The following is a 21693-nucleotide window of genomic DNA, read 5'->3' as shown; positions in this document are numbered from 1 at the left end:
TCCAGCTTCATCCAGCTTCATCCAGCTCCATCCAGCTTCATCCAGCTTCATCCAGCTCCATCCAGCTCCATCCAGCTCCATCCAGCTTCATCCAGCTCCATCCAGCTTCATCCAGCTTTTACATGGCTTTGTTTTTTCTTTACGAATATGGCATTTAAAATAACAATTGAAAAAATAATAAAAAACAACTCTCCCTCGTTAATTACTGGACACATTACGGCCTGACCAAAAAAAGTGTCACCTCAGTTGTCAAAAAATAAATAAAATAAATACAATTCCAAACTTGTAGACACTTGGGACTTGGGACAAAAAAAAAAAAGTGTCAAACTACTTCACCTTGTAGATGGAATATGTAAAATGTAAGTCACCTCAGTTATCATAAGAAAATGAAAGTTGTAGACTTGGGAAGCTTGTTGCTCAATTAATTGCTGAGATGTGGACACAGCAATTGCTTCTGTGAGTAACTGGGTTGCGTGATTCTGTGAGTAACTGGGTTGAGTGATTCTGTGAGTAACTGGGTTGCGTGATTCCGGGAGTAACTGGGTTGCGCAACTGAGCGCTCAGGTGTGGACCCGACTTAACCTCATTTCACGCTTTGACAAGGGCCAGACTGTGTAAAGGCAGGGCACCCACACACAGCACTGGCCGTTACACAAGCATGTCATTAAAACATTTTTGTTTTCAATGGCTACCTGTAGGGTTGTCTGTGGGTCTCTGTATCTGTTTTATTGACACTTGTAGCATGTAAACCATTCACTTCTACTTGTGAAGGTATCCCTCTCATGCAGATGTTCTGTAACCCAATAGCTAGTTTACCTAGTAAATTACAGTGCTATTTATTATTGTCAGTTTTTATATGTGGGTACCAGAATGTGGTAGTTTATTTAACCACATGTATATATCTAAGCAGGTTAGATGAAGAGTCTGGGGAATCCTTGTCCATGGAGTCATTATGAACACGATGCAGGTCGTTTGGATGGGTGTTTCATATTGGTTGTTTAATATTCAGGCTGGAATTTTGTCTCTGAATTATCTCTGAAAAGTTACTGCAGAGGGGAAAAAAAGTAAAAGATAATTCCAAATTGTTTTAGACTTGATTCAATTAAAGGCTGCATAAAACAATTAGCAGCTAATTACAATGTACTGCGGGCTATTTAAACCAACACGTTTTATTTTTAAAAATGCACAATATAGGGCTTCTGCTGATCTTCTTGTAGCAATTTAATAACTGCATTCTGCATTCCAAACTTCAGAGAACACATAAAACATAGTTTTGCACAATGCACATATATTTCAAGTTAAATTTACGTGCCGTAAGACCTCAAAGTATAGCAAACAGGTGCACCTGAAGTCCAAGCTGAGACTTCCTGAGCTGGATTTGAACCCCAGTCTCCAGAGATGCAAAGCTTGTGAGTAAACCTGCTGCTGCTATTATTTCAACAAAGCATACTAGAAACCTGACCAAACGTGTGGTCACTGGGACCTGGTTTGGCCTGACCCTACAGTGAATCTTCTGGAACTAAATGAGTTTGCCTTGCTTTCCAGGTACGTGCCAGTATCACACGCTGTAAAGAAGTGTTGGAACCAGCTCAGGAAACAACTCTCTTTCTCATTCACGCTTTAATTGTACTGATAAAAGGCATGGAAAGTTAGGAAAGGGAGCAGTGCACAAGGCTGCTGTTCGACTCCATGCTTTACTGTGATGGAAAGGGAGCAGTGCACAAGGCTGCTGTTCGACTCCATGCTTTACTGTGATGGAAAGGGAGCAGTGCACTCTCTGCTGTTCGACTCTCTGCTTTACTCTGATGGAAAGGGAGCAGTCTCCTCTGCTGTTCGACTCCATGCTTTACTGTGATGGAAAGGGAGCAGTGCACAAGGCTGCTGTTCGACTCTCTCTTTACTGTGATGGAAAGGGAGAAGTGCACAAGGCTGCTGTTCGACTCCATGCTTTACTGTGATGGAAATGGAGCAGTGCACAAGGCTGCTGTTCGACTCCATGCTTTACTGTGATGGAAAGGGAGCAGTGCACAAGGCTGCTGTTCGACTCCATGCTTTACTGTGATGGAAAGGGAGCAGTGCACAAGGCTGCTGTTCGACTCCATGCTTTACTGTGATGGAAAGGGAGCAGTGCACAAGGCTGCTGTTCGACTCCATGCTTTACTGTGATGGAAAGGGAGCAGTGCACAAGGCTGCTGTTCGACTCCATGCTTTACTGTGATGGAAAGGGAGCAGTGCACAAGGCTGCTGTTCGACTCCATGCTTTACTGTGATGGAAAGGGAGCAGTGCACAAGGCTGCTGTTCGACTCCTTGCTTTACTGTGATGGAAATGGAGCAGTGCACAAGGCTGCTGTTCGACTCCATGCTTTACTGTGATGGAAAGGGAGCAGTGCACAAGGCTGCTGTTCGACTCCATGCTTTACTGTGATGGAAAGGGAGCAGTGCACAAGGCTGCTGTTCGACTCCATCCTTTACTGTGATGGAAAGGGAGCAGTGCACAAGGCTGCTGTTCGACTCCATGCTTTACTGTGATGGAAATGGAGCAGTGCACAAGGCTGCTGTTCGACTCCATGCTTTACTGTGATGGAAAGGGAGCAGTGCACAAGGCTGCTGTTCGACTCCATGCTTTACTGTGATGGAAAGGGAGCAGTGCACAAGGCTGCTGTTCGACTCCATGCTTTACTGTGATGGAAAGGGAGCAGTGCACAAGGCTGCTGTTCGACTCCATGCTTTACTGTGATGGAAAGGGAGCAGTGCACAAGGCTGCTGTTCGACTCCATGCTTTACTGTGATGGAAAGGGAGCAGTGCACAAGGCTGCTGTTCGACTCCTTGCTTTACTGTGATGGAAATGGAGCAGTGCACAAGGCTGCTGTTCGACTCCATGCTTTACTGTGATGGAAAGGGAGCAGTGCACAAGGCTGCTGTTCGACTCCATGCTTTACTGTGATGGAAAGGGAGCAGTGCACAAGGCTGCTGTTCGACTCCATGCTTTACTGTGATGGAAAGGGAGCAGTGCACAAGGCTGCTGTTCGACTCCATGCTTTACTGTGATGGAAAGGGAGCAGTGCACAAGGCTGCTGTTTGACTCCATGCTTTACTGTGATGGAAAGGGAGCAGTGCACAAGGCTGCTGTTCGACTCCATCCTTTACTGTGATGGAAAGGGAGCAGTGCACAAGGCTGTTGCTTGACTCCATGCTTTACTGTGATGGACAGCTTCCCTTTTTAGGTGGAATGGGATTCGCTGACAATGAAAAAATGCAAAAAAAAAAAAAAGAAAATCTACTGTAGAGCAGCTTGGACACAGCTGGGCATGCAGCCCACAAGATGTTGAACGGGCTGGTAAGGCTGCAGTGACACTTTGCGGCATTGTAGTATGGGTGTTGATGTGGGACCCCACAACATTTAGAGATAATTACATATATAAAATACATACAGCATCACTTTTAATACTGCTTCTCCAGATTTGTTATTGACTGTCTACAGCTAGGGAAGCAGTCTCTGCTTCTTTAAAGAAATTGGGGTTCAGAAACAAACCGGAAATACTCTTCCAGGATCGGTACAAACAGAACGGCACGATGGATTGTTTACAGACCCACTCTTCGTAAAACACTGTTTATATCTTAAATTGAAATCGTTGTCCCGTGGTATCAGTGTGCAGTTTAACATGAGTATTAATATTGTTGTATTTTGAGAAAGTTAACTTCATATAAGACTGCAAATTAATTATATTAATATATAGTCATGTCGAGACCACGTATGGTTGAAACATTATTAAGAAAAATATTATCTTTGTAGTATACAAGATGTGTTTTTTATTCAGCATTTGATCATAATACTTTAAGGAAAAATAATCTTACTAGTCTTGTGTTTCTGTGAGTGTGCAATATTGGTAATAGTTATTTTCTGTAGGGGAAATGGAGTTGTATTTTGACTAGCTATATGAAATAAATAACTATTGCAGGCATATTATTTCTTTTAAGCTTAATGTGAATATGCATGAATAATATTAATTATGACATATTGTTTACATATGCACCAAGTTTTCTCAAAAGTAACTGAAATACTGATTGTTCACAGATTGGATCCCTTCAGGCTCCTGCAAGCTTCGAGTCACGTTTTTTATAATATCAAGGTGCAAGCATTATGATACGCACTAGGTCAAATACCAAGGAGCAAGCTTCTAATCACGTTTTTTATTGCAGTTAGAAACTGGTGAACAGTGCCAGTTTATTGTTATTTAATACATTTCAAACTCAATTAAAACCGTAATGTTCAGCTTTTCCTTCCATTTGACTTTTTTAAAGCCAGACATTTTTATCAGAGATTTCCGCGGCCAATCACTATAGCAGCGCCCTGTAGTGGAGCTTCCTGATTGGTGAGTGAAAGCTCGGGTTTCTGATTGGAGAGACTGCTCATGAGACCGGTAATGTGTCTGCCTGCCACGCATCATCCCTTTTCTAACTGCTCAGGGCACGATGACAGAGCCCTTATTCACAGGCCCAGAAAGGTTAGGTTTAACTGGGTTAAAAGATCCATTTTTTATGAGAGGAGTGTCATATTTAAACAACATCATAATGCACTATCTATTGGATGTCATATTTCTAAACAACACACAGAGTACTGGAGTTGTTTAAAGGTGCCACTTTCACATAAAAAATAAATGTGCAATGTACAAAAAAAAAATCTTAAAATGCATGTTTGCAAGTGCACACTATGGTAGTTTGATTGAAACAACTTCTATTGTAAATATTTCTTGTCGGCTCGCACTTGAAGGCAAAACTCTCATGTTATAAAACCGGGGATGGAAAGCAACGGCCCCTGGGTCACCACGCCTCATTTGTTTTACTTTTAATTTTGTAAAATATGTATTTCTGTTCTGGCACTCATGCCATCCTGAATCACTTGTTGCTGGGCAGATTTTGCACAGCAAGCACAAATGACCCAGTGGTTGCTAGGCAGCAGTATGCATATGCTCAGGTAGCCAACAAACACATCACAGCAGTTTACAATTGGTTAACGTGGCAGGAATTTAAAAAGATAAGAAAAACAGAATTTCCTGTGTTGGAAAATGATGCTTGGCTGAGAGACCTTTACTTTCTGACAGAGATCACAGGACATTTGAATGAACTGAATTTGTCATTGCAAGGGCGTGACAAAACAATTGCTGATTTGGCCAAACGTGTCCGCCAGTTTCGATAGAAACTGACTTTGTTTATCGACCAACTGATAGAGTCTGATTTCACTCATTTCCAGTTGTTGAGGTGTCATGGCAATTTTGAAAATGAGCGCTATGTTACCTGGCTGACAGAACTGCAGATTACATTTTCCCATCGAGTCCAGGATTTCAACAGGATGGATGTGACATTCCCATTTGTAAAAGATCTTTTCTCTTTTGCAGTCAGAAATGTGAAAGAGTTGGAAGAACTGTTATCACTGAATCAACAGCAATTTGAAAGCCACTTAGTTTCTCTGCAAGCCCTAGATGACATTGCTCTGTCAGATATTCAGAGCTCCTGTCCCGATATACTTCAATTGGAAGATTATGCTGAAGTCAAATCTGTTGGCACCAGACTGTTGTCTATGTTGGGTCAGCTTACCTCTGTGAAGCCACGTTTTCAACAGTGAACATTCTCAAATCAAAGCTTAGGAGCAACTGGCTGACTCCCAATTTCCAGTTACTGGTGCAGAATAAGAACGCTCAGATTTCACATTGATAGTACAGAACGTATTTTCCAGTACTTAATCTCCCAGACACTGGAAACGTTTTGTTTTTCATAATGTACAATGTCTTGTACGCTGTTAGCACTGTGTTTGTGTGTGCTGTATGTGTGTATATATATACATCTCCAAGTATTCGTGGAAAGCTGCAATAGCTTCCTGTGTATTGCTATTAAGAAAGGTTTGCATCTTGGTTTTCACACATGGACAGTCATCTTGTGTGGTTGGAGAAAACAAAAGAGTACTGTGTGAACCTTGTTTATGTCAGGGTCTGCTGTGTTCAGGGTGCAAAAGAACGAAGCAGGGGGAGGCTTCCGTCACTATCCACCAGACAAAATGTCTTGTTTACAGCTATCTGTTTGTGTGCTGCTTTTGTTTTTAACAATATAATCAAATAAGTTTTAATAAGTAATTCGTAGTGGTGATGTTCTTATAAAAATAAGTTATATGATGAGTGTGCAACCAAGACATCTCTACAAGGTCTACCATCAAGCTACAAGCCTTTGCCAACAGCGATAAAAGCATTTGGATCTTTATATACAGTATATATACCTTAATTAATTAATATGTGTTTGGAAATGTATTCATAAAGTTAACAAAAGTAAAATTGTCTGGTGGCGGCCCATGCACCTTTTGGCGGGCCGCTGTAGTGGCCCGTGGTCACATTTCGGTTTGTGATCGCTGTTATAGACCATCATTGACATTTTAAAATTTATCACAAGTGACCTTGTCATGACCTTGTCATGTACAAATACAAACTGTCAAACCCAGGTCAAGTGTTTGTGAGGATTTATTGGTGAGAGAAACCTAACAAACAGAAAGTGAAAGTTCTGGAACCCTGTCTGTAATCAGTTACTGTAATGGAGAGTGATGCAGCGTTTCCTTAGCAGATCTGCAGGAAGGATGACACTGGCGCCACTTAGAGATCAGTTTAATGATACAAGCATGACAAAAGCAATTGATAGAATCCTCCTCAGAAAGAATGATGCTTGTGCAGTGAAATGGATTGAGACGAGATGCATGGGTTATACTTAAAGGAGAGCTCGGCAGCTTACGCTGCCTGAGGTCAGGAACAGTATTAGGAGCACAGTGCTGGGATAAGAAGCTCCCAAAATGTGGAAATGTATTTCTGCTCAGAGTACCATCTATAGGTTTACTACATGGCTGACCTCTCTGAGTTGCCAGAGTGCACACATTTATAATGACTCTAGTATTAAACTCCTTTTTTTTTTGCTGCCACACTGTATTACAGTGCAGTCCAGACGTGGTAACAATTGCAATTGTGCAATTCATAATTCACTGCAGTTACAGTATCGTTGTTAGTGTAGTTGAACCTGGGCACACCAGTGCAATTGTAACTGTATTAATACATCTGACTGATCAATTACAGCTCAGATACGCATTTATTTGTCATTCGATCACTGCCAAATGACCCCATTTGTTTGAAAAAAAAAATAGTTATATAGTCTGTTGTTGTATTTGTACCTGTGATATTTGTACATGTTAATGTGTGTAGTTGTTTATTACTTTTTAGTGTTACTGTAATTATAAGTGTAATTACTGCTGCATAAATGTAACTGTAATTGAAAACAATAGCATTGTAACTGTTATTATAAACCTGATACAATCTGAGATATTTATGCAATTCAATCCTGCAGATCACCTATATAGATAATATATAACATAGATCGGTAGACATTTAGTCCCAACAGTGTTTGGAAATTCTGATATGTGATTTGATAGTGTAATGGTTTTTATTGTAACGAGGTATTGGGCAAAACCAGATGGTCACACGTTAACCATCAACCATCTCGAGTTGGTAGAGACTTACCCAAAAGACTTGTGGCTGTAATTGCTGCAAAAAGTGTTTCCACCAAATATTGAGTTGACGGGTATGAATACTCATGCAATCAACATATTTCAGTTTTTTTCTCTTTAGTTTTTGCTGACATTTACGTGTTCATACTTGATGTATGTATGGATGTACAACATACGGCCTAAGTAGTTATTTAGCTAATGAAAGCCCTGAAAGTTTGATGGTGCAGAATGGCTCTTTTGCACATATGGGGGTATTACTGCAGAGAAAGGGAAGACTTTCCTAACCGAGAATTAATTGCTGAGAAGCGGTGCTGTCACTGGAACAAAGGGATAGCTGGAGTGGAGAGTCGTACAGTAGCTGTCCGTCCTTCACCTGGACTGCCCGGCAGGAGCTTACATCGTGGTCTTTGAAATAGGATGCCCTGCTTTCAAAATAGGGGTTTGATTTGATTGCTTGCACAGCCGAGCATTACTAACAACAGTTAATCAGCATTTCGCACGCACCTGATTCTGTAACGCGGCTGTGTATGAATATCTTGCAGGCTAAAGGAAACAAAGACAAGGAATATAAATATTGGCGAGTTATGATGTGGGTGACTGTAAACTGCATTTTATACACATAGGCTTATTATAAAGAACGCAAACACCGTGATTTATGATCAGTGGTTTTCCAAAATATTTTCTCCTCCAGATGTTAGTGAATGTGCTTTGGCTATAGTTGTTTTTAACAAGCGCCGTCTGAAGCAACGCCAGGTCCCAGCTCCCGCGCATATCTCGCGGTAATTAGTATTACAGTTCTCCAGTAGGATTAATTATAATATTGTTAGTATTTATTTAATTGCATTGTTAGTGTTGTTACATTTAATTAACTTTTTGCCCGATGTGTGCATTTCGTTGTCTATAACTAAGTGGGTTTATGTGTTTATATTATTTAATGGGTTAATAAGAACAATAATAAGAACAAATGGGTTGTATCGGTAGAAGACCATTTTAGTGAAAAAAAAAGATAAAACACTGAAGGAATTTCGTTGCTTGCTCAATCAGGTTTTTCTTTAGAGAATGCGATCTAAATGCTAAAACAGATCGAAAACTTGTTGTCTTTTAGACTATACTTTAGACGCACAAAAAAACACAAAAGTGTTACCAAAATAATAATAAAAAAGTATAGAAAAAGTTACACAATAAATGTTAAGAATATGTTTCCAGATAAATTTTACATTTCATTTGGAAACATTTCATTTAGTCTAAAATCTGAAATATTAAAAAATATATATATTTTTTTAAAAATACCACGTATTTGTTTTTGTGAATTTCTACCTCTAAAGAACCCGGCTGTTTTAGCCCAAAAGGCTGGTCATCCCTTGTTGCATTATGTTAACAGTAACGGTGTATTTTTGATAAAATCATGCCCAGTTTGTGCAATTTATTTTGATATACCAATGTGCTTTTCCTTTTAAAAAATATCATGTTCTTCTTTTGTGTAAATGGAGTATTGCAACCCTCCCCTAATTACCACTGCTGGCGTGCGTTTTCATATAGTTTTATTCATGTTGTCATCAGCTCAGTGTTGTATTGCAAATGAGTCTTCATTGCACTGTTACAAAATCAGTACAATTACGGGATCAGGATTATTATTATTTTTTTGTACTGGCAACTATATTTTTGTATGTAAATATACTTACATTTTTATCAGACCATATATATATATATATATAGCTGTGACAAGCATGGTACGATCTCGTATGTTCAATTATAAAAAAAAACTTTTACATCTAGACCTATGACAGTGGTAGCTATCAACAGACGTCGCTGGCTTTTTTTTTGGTTTGTTTGTTTGTTCTGAAGCGAGTGCAATGAAGGCTACATGCTCTCGAGAGTATTTATATTTTTATTAGTTTATTATTATTATTATTATTATTATTATTATTATTATTATTGTTATTAGCAGGAGCGAAATAGCAACGCCTGAATTATTCCCCACACTTTAACGTAGGCGCGTCTCAGTGAAGGTTTGTTGGGCAGAGCGGGTTTTCCTGGCTATCGTTCCTCCACAGAGTCAAGGAGGTTAAGTGACTTGCCTCAGGGTCACACAGTGAGCGAGCCGGGATTTGAACCAGGTACCTCCTCGTTGCAAGCCTGTTTCTTCCCACCGTACCCCACCAGAAGTCTCTATATAGACAATTATCCCGTCTAAGATTTTGTTTGATAGGAACTAGCTATGACAATTTACTAAATTCACTTTAAGTAAATGCTAGTGTTTTATTATTATTATTATTATTCTTATTATTATTATGATTATTATTATTATTTTATTATTTTATTATTTGTAATGGTGGTATCAAACCTAGCTAGTAGTAATTGATAGTATGTAGATGTTGTAGTATGCATGTATGTATTTTAATTTCGTAAGAATAGAATTAAATTAGTTTAAAATAAGTATAATATGTATTACTTTAGGCACATGAAATGGTATTGTGGAATACTGGAATTTAATTGATTGAAACAATTTTAAAATGAACCCTAACTGTTTGCTTTCGATGTGTAAAATGTAACTTGAAAGTAACAAAGATTCAACACGATTCGGATTAGTTATAAAAGTAATGCACACTGTATTGCAATGGCATGCAGTTAACCGTATGGTCGATGAACATGTATTGTACTCTTATTCTTATTATTTACATCTAATTAACGACATCAGTTAGAGATATTCAATTTCAGTTTTGTGATGTGTTGCCGGGTTGAAAAGGTAAGGTGCCAAGTGTCAATAAATCTTGCGCACATTCTTTTAAAAAATGCATCCTTCTTAGAAGCTATTATTGTTGTCGTTTTACACAGCGTAGGACTAAGAGCTATACAAATGCCTAAGTTGTTATTTCCTGCAAGTGAATTTACAGATTTAACCGTGCATGTAATCTTGCTTTCTACGGATAACATGCCCAGAGGCTTCTCATTTTATTAAAAACATCGCGGTTTAAACCCAGTTAGTATGATTGTGAAATTGATCACTTGCTAAGGGATAGTAAAGGAAAACAGCGAATCCAGAAGAGAAATTGAACATGAAGCCAGAGTAAACATTAAAAGAAGGGTTTGGAAATATCGTGCTGAACCAAGGGTATTCGACATATTGAAGCGAGTGGAGTAAACTGCATTGCACTGCGTGACAACATTTGACAGGGAATGCGGCCAAACCAGAGGGCTCTTACAGCAAACAACAACTGCTTTGTTTTAATTATGATTATGAAGTAAAAGAGGGGAAAAAAAGAATTAAATATGTTTATTTTATATATGTTTTACATTTGTCGATAAATGAAAAGTAAACCTCTCGGCCAAATGGAAAGGTACTAAGAAGAGTGAGGCTATAATGTATATTGGACAAAGAAAACGCGGATCAATGCGCTAACACATCCACTACTGCATTTTCACTACTTTGTGAGACACAGCATTTTTGATATAGCGTGACAGTATAGGCTGCAAAATATTTGTTGTAAAAAAAGTGGTCCTCATGTTATAACTCCTATACGCAGTGTGCACTTCGATTTAGAAAAACCATTGTATGTGTGTGTGTGGGGGGGGGGGGGGGTGGGGTGGGGGGGTGGGTTTGTTACATTTATTTAAAAAAATACTGTTGCAATAATTTGTTTGTTAACTGAATACAGAGTCGTGATTCATGCTTCTGAGCTGTTTTGTTCCGTAGACTTTCTACAAAAAAAGAGGACAGTATCATCACTGATATTAACACAATTTTGATTGTTTAAGTGTAAGAACTAAATCCAGACCCTGTGGAACAGCTTATACCTTCTCAGACCTTCTGCATGTACTTACAATGTGTTATAATCAACTTTTTATTACCAACCATTTATCCATTTTCTAATACAACTCTCTATCCCTGTTCAAATTTCATATCGTTTCCAAACGTTACATTCAAAATGTGAGAAATAAAATATTGAGGTGTATGATCTGCTATTAACCTGGCAATTTCTCTTTTGAATTATTTTCACTGTGATTGAGGGCAGTTACAAATAATTAAAGAGCATTTAAACTAAACCTCTTAAAAAAAAACAAGAGACACTTAACAAGATAAACGTATACAAATGTAGCGTGTGTGTTTATTACCTTAACATGCAACATAACTTATTTATATACATATCTTGTTCATTAAAGGTGAAACGTGAACTTTGGCTCTATCTTCCTGGAATCAGCTTCCAAATATTGCACGGTGTTTATTTGAATGTATTTTTTCTCCCTCCAGAGATTAATAGAAAACGTTCTTAGCCCCACAGCAATTGTTTTCAATTACTTCCAGTTGACACTAAAGGTAAAATAGCCACTACAACATTACAATGGGTCATTTTGATTCCGATGCCTCACCACGGTGCGCCGTCCTGAAGTTGAGATTATTAATTATTAGTATTATTATTATTATTATTATATTTATATATATATATATTATTATTATTATGCTTTTCCGCTATGGCCTGAGCAGCGACAACACATATTGCATTTAGTCCAATAAACATATAGGTGTTAGTATTTTTTAAAGGGATTTAGCCTGTTTCACAAATACTTCAAGGTCCACAGTTTATCTGTTTCAGGAATGAATCATGTTTTTTTGTTTTTTTTTTTTTTTTCTCTAAACTAAACAAACAGAAGCAAGATGCACACACAGCCCAAATTGCATTAGGCCAAATAAAAGGTTTTAGAAGCACCATTAAAATAGTTTTTGAACAAATAACAATACGTGCAATATTTATATCTGAAATTCCTAATAGTTTATCAGAATAGTACAGAATGTTTTTTTTGTTTGTTTGTTTATTTGTTTTTTTTAAATACTACAATAACTCAATTACCCGGACAAAAAAATCTACCCAGGAAGGAATTCAAACATTTAACACACAGATAAATTTGGATAAATATAGAAATATCGAAGGTGCCTGCGAATTAATGTTTCTCATGAGGGGTGCCGTACTCCCCACGGGGTTAAATGAGAACCACCTTACCTTTAAGACTAAAGAGTGAAAAAGACTCTTGCTCCTCTTAAAGAGGCGGTGCTGGGAAATATCTGCTCTTGGCACAAGTTCCTGGGAAGGCTGTCCAGGGGCGTGAATTCCCTCCACCAGCTCCAAAACATTGGGGGGAAAGGGGAGAGAGACAGAGGAAGAGAGAAACAGATATCTGCACTCAATGAGAAGGACGACTGGTCCCAAGGAAGATCCTCTAGAAAAGCAGGATTTACACTGCCCCCCCCCCCCCCCCAGCTCCACGAGGAGGGCACAAATTTACTACTCGATGCCCCAGCATTGCCGCTCCCCTATCCTCGCCTCTTCGCTCTGGTTGGCATCCGTTGCTATGATGGTGCAGCCCGCGGAATCCTCAGCAGGTAACTACAGGAGACCGGTCCCGGGGGGGAAAGCTCAAGGGTTCACGGAAAGGACGCTTATTCTCCTTGACGTGAACACTAGGAGTCCCATTAAGACTCTGAATGCAAACTTCCTTTCCCTGCAATTGGACCCTTCTGTCATTCATGACGGCTGGCTCGACTTCTTAAGGTAAGCAAATCTAAATAGACTGGCATCCTAAGAGGGGTCTTATATCCAAATTGCTTTTTTTTTTTCTAATGGACAAATACATGTAAGGTTTCATCATTATGGCAAATGCAATGTGCTCTTAGTTAAGCAGGCTGTATGTCAGCTGTATGAAATATGCCATATTTCATTATATAAGGCAGATAAAGAAGACACGTCGCAAAAAGGGAGAGGACAACAGACTCAAAGACATTACACAACCCAGGGGTATCATTATAACAGGCCCAAAAAACATCAAGTGTACGTAAAAATGAGACTTAAAACTGAGGTCCTATTATAAGTGATCCTGCTCATAGTTCACCACCAAGTCTCTGTAAATTGCTTTGAATAAAAACGTCTGGTAAATTACTAAATGATAGTAATTATGATGATGATGATGATGATGATGATGATGATGATGATGATGATGATGTCTGGACGCCTTTGTGGTATTTTGAAATCTTTGTTCTCAATGCAAGTCTAATTTGTTTTATAATACTGTGGAAGCTGACAGTGCTCAGACATTCCAAGAACTTGCAAGATCCAGCTAACCAGTAATGTGTACCAATTAGCTTTAAAGGAGGACCGTATAAAATTGAAAAGTCCGAAAATGTGTTATCAGTTTCCCAGTTTGCCAAATGAATAACTTGCTAACACTGCTGCTGAAAAATATGGGCTATTTTAGAAATCCCAGACCGTCCATAAAAACACTGGGCTGTACTTGACATACTTACTGAGCACTAGATTTTAAAAAATAATGTAACGGCCTACAATCGTCATAATTGTGTTTGTGGAACTGTTAGGCTACATGTGCTGATTTTGTTGAGAGCAACTCATCTCGTGTACCTCCGAAAGAAAAGCCTCCCCAAATGATGTTAAAACAAAACCTCCAGAAATCATGACCTGGAAGTGGATATTTGTAGTTGTCAGTTCTCATTTCAGTGCTTGGTCTCCTCGGGATGTCTAGCTTCCAGAACCGTGCAGTAAATACTTGGGAAAGGCCCGACGACTTCAAAAGGTTACACTGCAGTGCTTCTAAACGTCGTTTTGCTGATTTAACTATCCCAATTTAGGTAAATCGAGGGGCCAGGAGAGGGGTCTCAAATGGAACTCTATTTGGTTTTTTTTTTTTTTTAAAAAAATTTTGAATTGAGTGACAGGAAAAATTTGGATGCAGGATCATATTTTTCTATGCTGCTGCTTGGAATGTGATTTTTAACAGTGAGTATTTTTTTTTTATCTGTTCAATTATAATGAAACTATAACAAAACTAAGCTTTTAAAAATAAAAACAAACAAAACAATACGAAAACTTTATCAAGTTTTATGGTCGGGATGTGTGGTTTAAAAAAAAAAAAACTTTTGTAAATTAAAGACAGAATCGTATTTTGTCCATAATTAAATGCAACTTTTCAAAAGTCATTTCTGTTTAGGGAAAATAGTTGTAGTTTTATTGGGACGTTTTTTCTCCAAAGGAAAACAGTCCGCTGCAGTTTTTGTAGGGCTGTTTTTATTTATCTTTGTTTACTGAATCAGAGGTTTGATTTGCTAGTTCATTTTTAACATGAAGAAAACTGACTTAGGCTCGTGTTTTTCTTTTTTTCTCAGAACCTTGTGTTTGCTAAATTCAAGATAAACTGCATACACTTTCTCGTGTTTTTGTTTTCTTCTTTCATTTTTAATGGTTTGTACGGTTCACCACACAGATGTCAAATTACGTTGCAAAACGTGATTTGTAGAAGGTTGTTTTTTTTTTTTTTTTTTTTTTTTTTTTTTTTTTTTTGGTATAAAGACTAATTCCTGATTATAACATAACTGAACAACAGCAACCATCTGCGTGGAGCTTCAAAGATCTGGTATACACCAAACTAGTTGGGCTAAAAGTAAGTATTTCATAGCTATGCTTTAGATCACTGAATAATGTTACAAAACTATTTGTAATGCCATACCGCTTAATGTATTGCGAAACAAAGGTAACTTGAACGAAAAACTGACAATTGAAAAATTTGACATTTAGAAATCTAACATGAAATAATCATGTACATACCTGACGCAACTGGCCAGCTGCAAATGTTATATTACCGCAAAGATACTAAAATACCACATTTATTTTAAGAATTTTTCCAAGGATTCTGAGTGATTCAAAACGTTTGCCACCGGGTATCGTACGATGATAATCATTACCATAATGGTGACTACTGAACTACAATATGAACATACTTACTACTAATATTAATTAATACTAATAAATCAATAATCATCGCACTAACTTCGATAAGCTATTCTCTATTGAAAAACAAGTTTACCTTAGCATTAAATACAAAACCAAGCTTGTGTACCGTCATAAACAAAAATTTTACATCTACAACACCTTTTAATGCTGTTTTTTAACGGTTAGCTGAATCTAAAGTCGACAAGAACAGACACCACAAGGACAGTGTATAACAACTGAAAAGGAGGCATACGTGAGCTACCTTGTTGCATGACGTTGTCGAGCTGTTTCCTGTTTACTGATGATGAAGTGGAGTCTGCAGCTGCCAAAAAGTTAAGGGAGGAGCGTGTGGCACGGTATGAAGCAAAATAAAAACAAAACAAAAATACAAAACAAAAAACAAAAACACAACAAAAAAAAAAACGCTCTAATTGCGAAATCCTCCATCCTGCTTGACGTGAAGCCGTGGGATGATGAGAATGACCTGGCGAAACTGAAAGCGTGTGTCCGGACCATGCAGATGGACGGCCTGCTTTGGGGGTCCTCCAAACTGGTTCCAGTTGGCTATGGCATCAAGAAGGTGCAGATCCAGCGTGTGGTTGAAGATGACAGAGTGGGTGTAGACCAGCTGGAAGAACCTTGTAGAGACCATGGATGTAGATACCTTCAACAAGATCTTAACAAACTGAATGACATCATTGTACGGACAATAACGTCACTTTCAATTATATATATATAAATATACATATATATTAATCTTATCCTATATCTTATCTATAATAATAATTAGAGATATAGATAATATAGTATATCTGATATAGTATATATATATGGGGTAAATAGCAATAAAACATCTTGTGGAAAGTAGTAACAGTTACTATTTTACTATTTTACCAGCCCAGTTCCATGTACAGTGAAACATGCATTATGTTTTAAAGCAGGGCTTTCCAAACTGTTTTACATAAGGGCCACCTGTTCAGCTACATTAGGCACTGTGGCCTAAGCACTCTTTATAAAAATGACAGAAGAAAAGCATTTTAAACACCTGTAAAACACTGTTAAATAATACAAAATTTAAAAAACACGCCCTAATCTAAATTGTTATTTTTTAAAAATCTTATTATTTGTTTTTTCTTTTGCATTGTATTGTTGCTTTTCTTTATTATATACTGTATATATACTTGTAGCCAAAAGTTTATAAATGGAAATTTAGAATTTCTAGAAATGTCTCAAAAACAAAGAAATTTAAGAAACATCTTTTGCAGCAACAGATTTGCTTTTGTAGATGAACTGTTAACAGTTTACAAGAAATAGATGTCTACAATTATTGATTTCAGCATTTGTTAATTTTTTTTTTGTGTGCAAAACTCCAAAAATGATCATTCAAAAGTATTCATACCCTTTGATGCTATGCTAGTATTGTCTACAAGGTGCGAGAAAATTCAATAAGATAATGCAGAAACTAATTCTAGAAAAGTCTAGAAAATTCTGGATTGCAAGTGAACATTCTTAGAGCGTGTAAAAGGGTTTTGGGCATAGGCTGCATTGCTGTCTTACCAATAAATCAATCTGTACAAACGTAAAATAGCTATCTGAAGACCTTCGGCAGAAAGTTATTTATTGTCCTTAAGCTGGGGAAGGATACAAGAAGACTAACAAGCATTTGAGTATCCCAATTTCAAATGTTGTTTCTATTATCAAGAAGTACAAGACTCTCATGGTACTGTCACAACACTCCCTTGGTCTGGAAGAAAGAAGGTTCTTTCACCAAGAACAAGTAGAAGAATTGTGAGGAAGGTTAATCACAATCCAAGATTGATTGCCAAAGATACTCAAAGTGAAATTGCAGCAAGTGGGTCGGGGGGATTCCATTTTAACCACAGGTCGAGAATTGCATGGTGAAAGAGAGTTCCATCCTTCCGGAAGAAATACCGTATTACTTAAATTTGGCGCCACAGCGTTTATTTTAAATTGATAAAAATGACTGTGGTGCTTAAAAGAGGATGGCCTTTATTAATAATACTATGATTTTCAAACGTTGCAATATTTCATTATGTGATTTATGACATTTTAGAACTATCGTGGTTTCTTATTTTCTGTAATACTGTAGCCTACGTATCTGTAGCATTGTGTGTGGCTAACCTACTTTGACTAGAGTACATTTATCGGTGACAGTTACCGAGAGCCTATTGTGTGAGTTGGAAGGTTAGGGGAGTTCTGTCCCAGCGAATCAGGACTGTGTATTGGTTGTTAAGTGGCGGGACAATGCTGATATGGCAGTTAAATACAAGAGTGTGTCGTAGATGTTTTTCTGCACCAAAGATTACCTCAGAATATCAGTTTGATTTCTGTAAAAAAAACTACAATATTTCCTACTCGGTTATTTTTTTTTTCACACTGTAACTTGCTTGTTTGCAATTTCTCTGTAAGAGAAACCGAAGCTAAATCTTCTCATAGATAGTAAGCATATTGTTTTTATTTGTATGGGAATTACAATTGAGCTAAAAACAAAACAACAAAACCACCTTGAAGAACTTCAGATGGACTGCAGTTCTGTACAGAATTTATCTTGCGTTTTCTTTCAGAACTGTGTCTCTCTCAGGGGCGTTTTACACACACACACACACACACACACACACACACACACACACACACACACACACACACACACACACACCACATAATATAGTATATAAACAATACATCCGAAAGTCAGTTTGGACCCGCGGCCCTCTCGGGACTGCCTCATGGTCCACCTCAGGCCCGTAGCCCACAGTTTGGGAACTGTTGCTTTAAAGAACCCTTTTTGAGTCTCCGTATTACATTGGATACATGCAGCCGGAGCCTCGAGCATAGAAACCATTGACGGTAGTAACCATTGGAAATAGGAAAGTGAGTATATACCTACATGGAGAGCTGACAAAATCTGGTCCTGATCTGAACCCTTCCCTACCAGGTGAATCTAAGTATCACAGTTCTTTCTCTACTAAAAACAACATATTCCCATATTGGTTTAACTAGTACATAATGAGCTGTGAATAGCTTATTGTTACACTTTGCAAGTGGAAGAATGAAAATATTTTTTCTACCTCTTTTCAACTGTGTTGTGTTTTTAGAAGTCCATATCTTTTGACCCTGGGAGTGACTGACCAAACTCGATCAGTGTCAGCAGGGTAACCAAACGCAGGCAGCATCCCCTGTTTAAATAGAGCCTGGCTTTCTCGTTCCTAGGGATGATTTCCCTTGGCGCTAACACAACTCTAGCAATGCATGCCTGTGTAAACTCCAGACAGGCTCGCTCTGCCCTGTGTTTAAGTGAACTCTGGCAGCAGGACTGCATTAGTAATCTGTTGCGCTTTGTCTGTCTCTCCGTGCAGTTCCAAGCGATTGGTGACGCTGGCAAGGGGTCTTGCCCCAGCCTATCTGAGGTTTGGGGGGAAAAGGACAGACTTTCTTTACTTCCACAACCTAAAGAATCTGGCCAAGCATAGAGGAGGCCCGGGTCCAGACTACTACCTGAAGAACTATGAAGATGGTAAGAGCACGCTTTGGGAATGACAAAAAATCCCATTACACTTTCCCTTCTACAGGAAGTCATAGCCAATTAATAGCTCACTAGATTTAAATATAAACAATACTATGTCAGCCACAATGCCTTCTGTCCCTCACTTCTGACTAGGCCGCCACACTACCTTGTATAGATAAGTAATTGACGGTCTGCTTTTTGACTAAGCTGGAAGGCTGTCTCTCCCAGCAAAGCTGAAACCTTATTCCAATAATTATGGGGTGTAGGCTGGTCCATTGACTGGATGAAGCTCAGGGCATCTTGTTACAGTTCAGTTGTGTGTTGTTTGTAATTCAGTGCAGAGCCTTTGTTGCTGAATGATCGTGTTTTTTTTTTTTTTTTTAGATTGCATCCCTTTTTTTTTCTGGCTGTGCATAGACCATATTAGTTATCCTCTCAATCCCTTTTGTTCAGCACAGTGAAGTAGTGCAAGCTGCACAGCCGGCTGCGAGAACCCGAGTGCACCAAACTGTTATTGAGCAATGGAAGAAGGAATCCCATTTATTAACTGCAGCTCTGTCGCTTTTTGTCTTTTAGGTGGGATTCTTGTATCTCTTGTATTCCCTCTAAATAAGTTAAATATTTATCATGTGAACAAAGGGACACACACATCAAAGATTTTGCAGTTTGATTTATTTTATGCATAAAGTATTCCACATGTTTGTGTTTTCAAATAAAAGCCTGTATTCACAAAGTATTTACCATCATGCAAAGTTTGTACCGTTTTTAGCAAACTGCTACTGTTACCGAACATATTATTATTAGTTGTAGGAATGCTTCACGAATTTGGGTAAAAATCTTTTGAGCCAGAGTCGAACCAGTGACCTAAGATTACCACGTAGCCACTACAGTCCTCCACACTACCAACTGAGCTATCGAAGGCTTCAGAAATTAGGTTTGTTTTTTTCAGTATAATGTAGCGATCTCGGTTCCCGCAGGCAGACGCATCACACAGGGCGAGGCAAAACCACACACAGGTGGAGGGCCGGTGCGAACCCCAGACCTCTTGATGGTATCTAAGCATATTGCTGATACCGCTTGTAACAAAACGACCATATTTAGTACATTAGGGGTAGTAATATAATAATAATAATAATAATAATAATAATAAATAATAATAATAATAATAATGTAATCTGTGCTGTTTGCTTTCCTCATGCTAGATTGAGGAAAGGAAAACATGCACGTTTTTGTCTCCTGTCCCATTGCTGGGGTAGGGAAGCTGTAATGCAGTCCTTAGACAGGTTCGTTCCCAAATAAAACCCTGTGCTTGTGTGGCTGTGGAGGAAACAGTTTCCTGTGAGGGATTTTGCCCATTGCAGAGCAAAACAGGACTGGATCCTCTTATTATATCTGCTGTTTTGTAAGGAAAGGTATGTGGTGCAAACTGGCTAATGACAGCAGACATAAACCAGTAAAACCTAAGAGATTGACCAGATTACCGTAACACATGCACTAACTAGAGCTGGAAGAACTAAAAAAAAATATTTTCTTGAAAAACTAACAATACAGTATGTCATGAAAACATTTGCAATTTTCAAACATAACACATTTCTAAGGCTGCTACCTCCCTCTTCAGCTCTGGTTAAAGGTCACACTGCTTTTAATTTAGCTATGTCCCAAGACTGCCCTGTCCCTCATGTCGTGCCTCTGTCTGCCTATAGATATTGTGCGAAGTGACATTGCCCTGGACAAGCAGAAGGGCTGCAAGCTGGCCAGTCACCCAGACATCATGCTGGAACTGCAGAGAGAGAAGGCTGCACAGATGCAGCTGGTCCTGCTCAAAGAGCAATTCTCCAACATCTACAGCAACATCACAATAACAGGTAGGAGACTTTACATATGGGTGATTACTGCAGCATGTACAAGACGTGTTTAGCTTATAGAACTACAGTAGTCCAATATATAAGGAATCTGTGCAATATTTCATATAAGTGAATAGTTCTTGACATTTTGGTCTTTGCTTTAAAAATATTTATGTTATAGGAAAATACTGGACCCTTGACCCGTATGTTTTGTTTTGTATGAAATTAAAACAATGTGTGTAGGTTGATTAAACCAAGGTGTATAGGTTAATTAAGCCAAGGTGTATAGGTAGTTTAATCATTTGGGGTGGTGTGCTGCTTGCATAGAAAGCTTCCCCTCTATGTGTTTTTCCTGGTTTAGCTCTACCTGGTTTAGCCCCCCCCCCCCCCCCACACCTTCTACATGAAGCCTAGCTCAGACTAACCACTCAGCACCCTCAGTGCCCCAGGTTTGTACCTGCATGTAACACTAGCCATTACCAGTTCATGCATCTAGACTAAACTGTATGTTCGCATTAGGATCACTGTCACATCACTCACTGGCTTGGGACAGGCAGGAGCACAGAAGGAAGAAAAGCCTGTACAGTTACAAAACAGGGTGCATATAAGAACAGGTTTCATATGGAGTGAGTTTTGTAGGAGCTTCAGAAACCCATGCAGTTCAATTTGTAGAGGGAGATTTGTCTGAACATTTTGAACAGACCCGCTTGGAGCATTTGTAAACTGGATAAAGGTTCTTATTCATGAGATGTGTTTGTTTGTTTTTTGTATAAAATCGTGCACAGCAATTTCAAAGAGATGTTATCTACACAGTGCACTTCTGACTCAAAAGTAAAATTGTCATGCAATTCAAGCTTCTTTGTTTGTTTGGTTGAACTCTTGTTTGCTTAACTTTGGATCAGCTGTACCCAAACTTGCGTGTATCATGCAGGGATGGATTTGGCCTGATCTTCCCTTCATCTGGATGTTACTTCACGGAAGGTTGGGAGGTTAAGAGTACAAAATGAGGAAGAAA

The 21693-nt window shown here is 38.5% G+C and overlaps 1 protein-coding gene across 1 annotated transcript in view; it reads left to right on the top strand.

Annotated features, from left to right (window-relative positions):
• Positions 1 to 12822: 12822 nt before the first annotated feature.
• LOC121303356 (inactive heparanase-2-like) overlaps positions 12823 to 21693 on the top strand; it is a 27968-nt gene continuing 19097 nt past the window's right edge. Inside the window, exons 1-3 of the mRNA XM_041234031.1 lie at positions 12823 to 13082; positions 18686 to 18843; positions 20538 to 20699. Of these exons, the coding sequence (XP_041089965.1) occupies positions 12823 to 13082; positions 18686 to 18843; positions 20538 to 20699 (580 nt within the window). The remainder of the gene's footprint in view (positions 13083 to 18685; positions 18844 to 20537; positions 20700 to 21693) is intronic.

This window comes from Polyodon spathula, chromosome 1 (assembly GCF_017654505.1).
Source record: "Polyodon spathula isolate WHYD16114869_AA chromosome 1, ASM1765450v1, whole genome shotgun sequence".
NCBI lineage: Eukaryota > Metazoa > Chordata > Actinopteri > Acipenseriformes > Polyodontidae > Polyodon > Polyodon spathula.
This window is presented reverse-complemented; position numbering and strand designations above follow the sequence as displayed.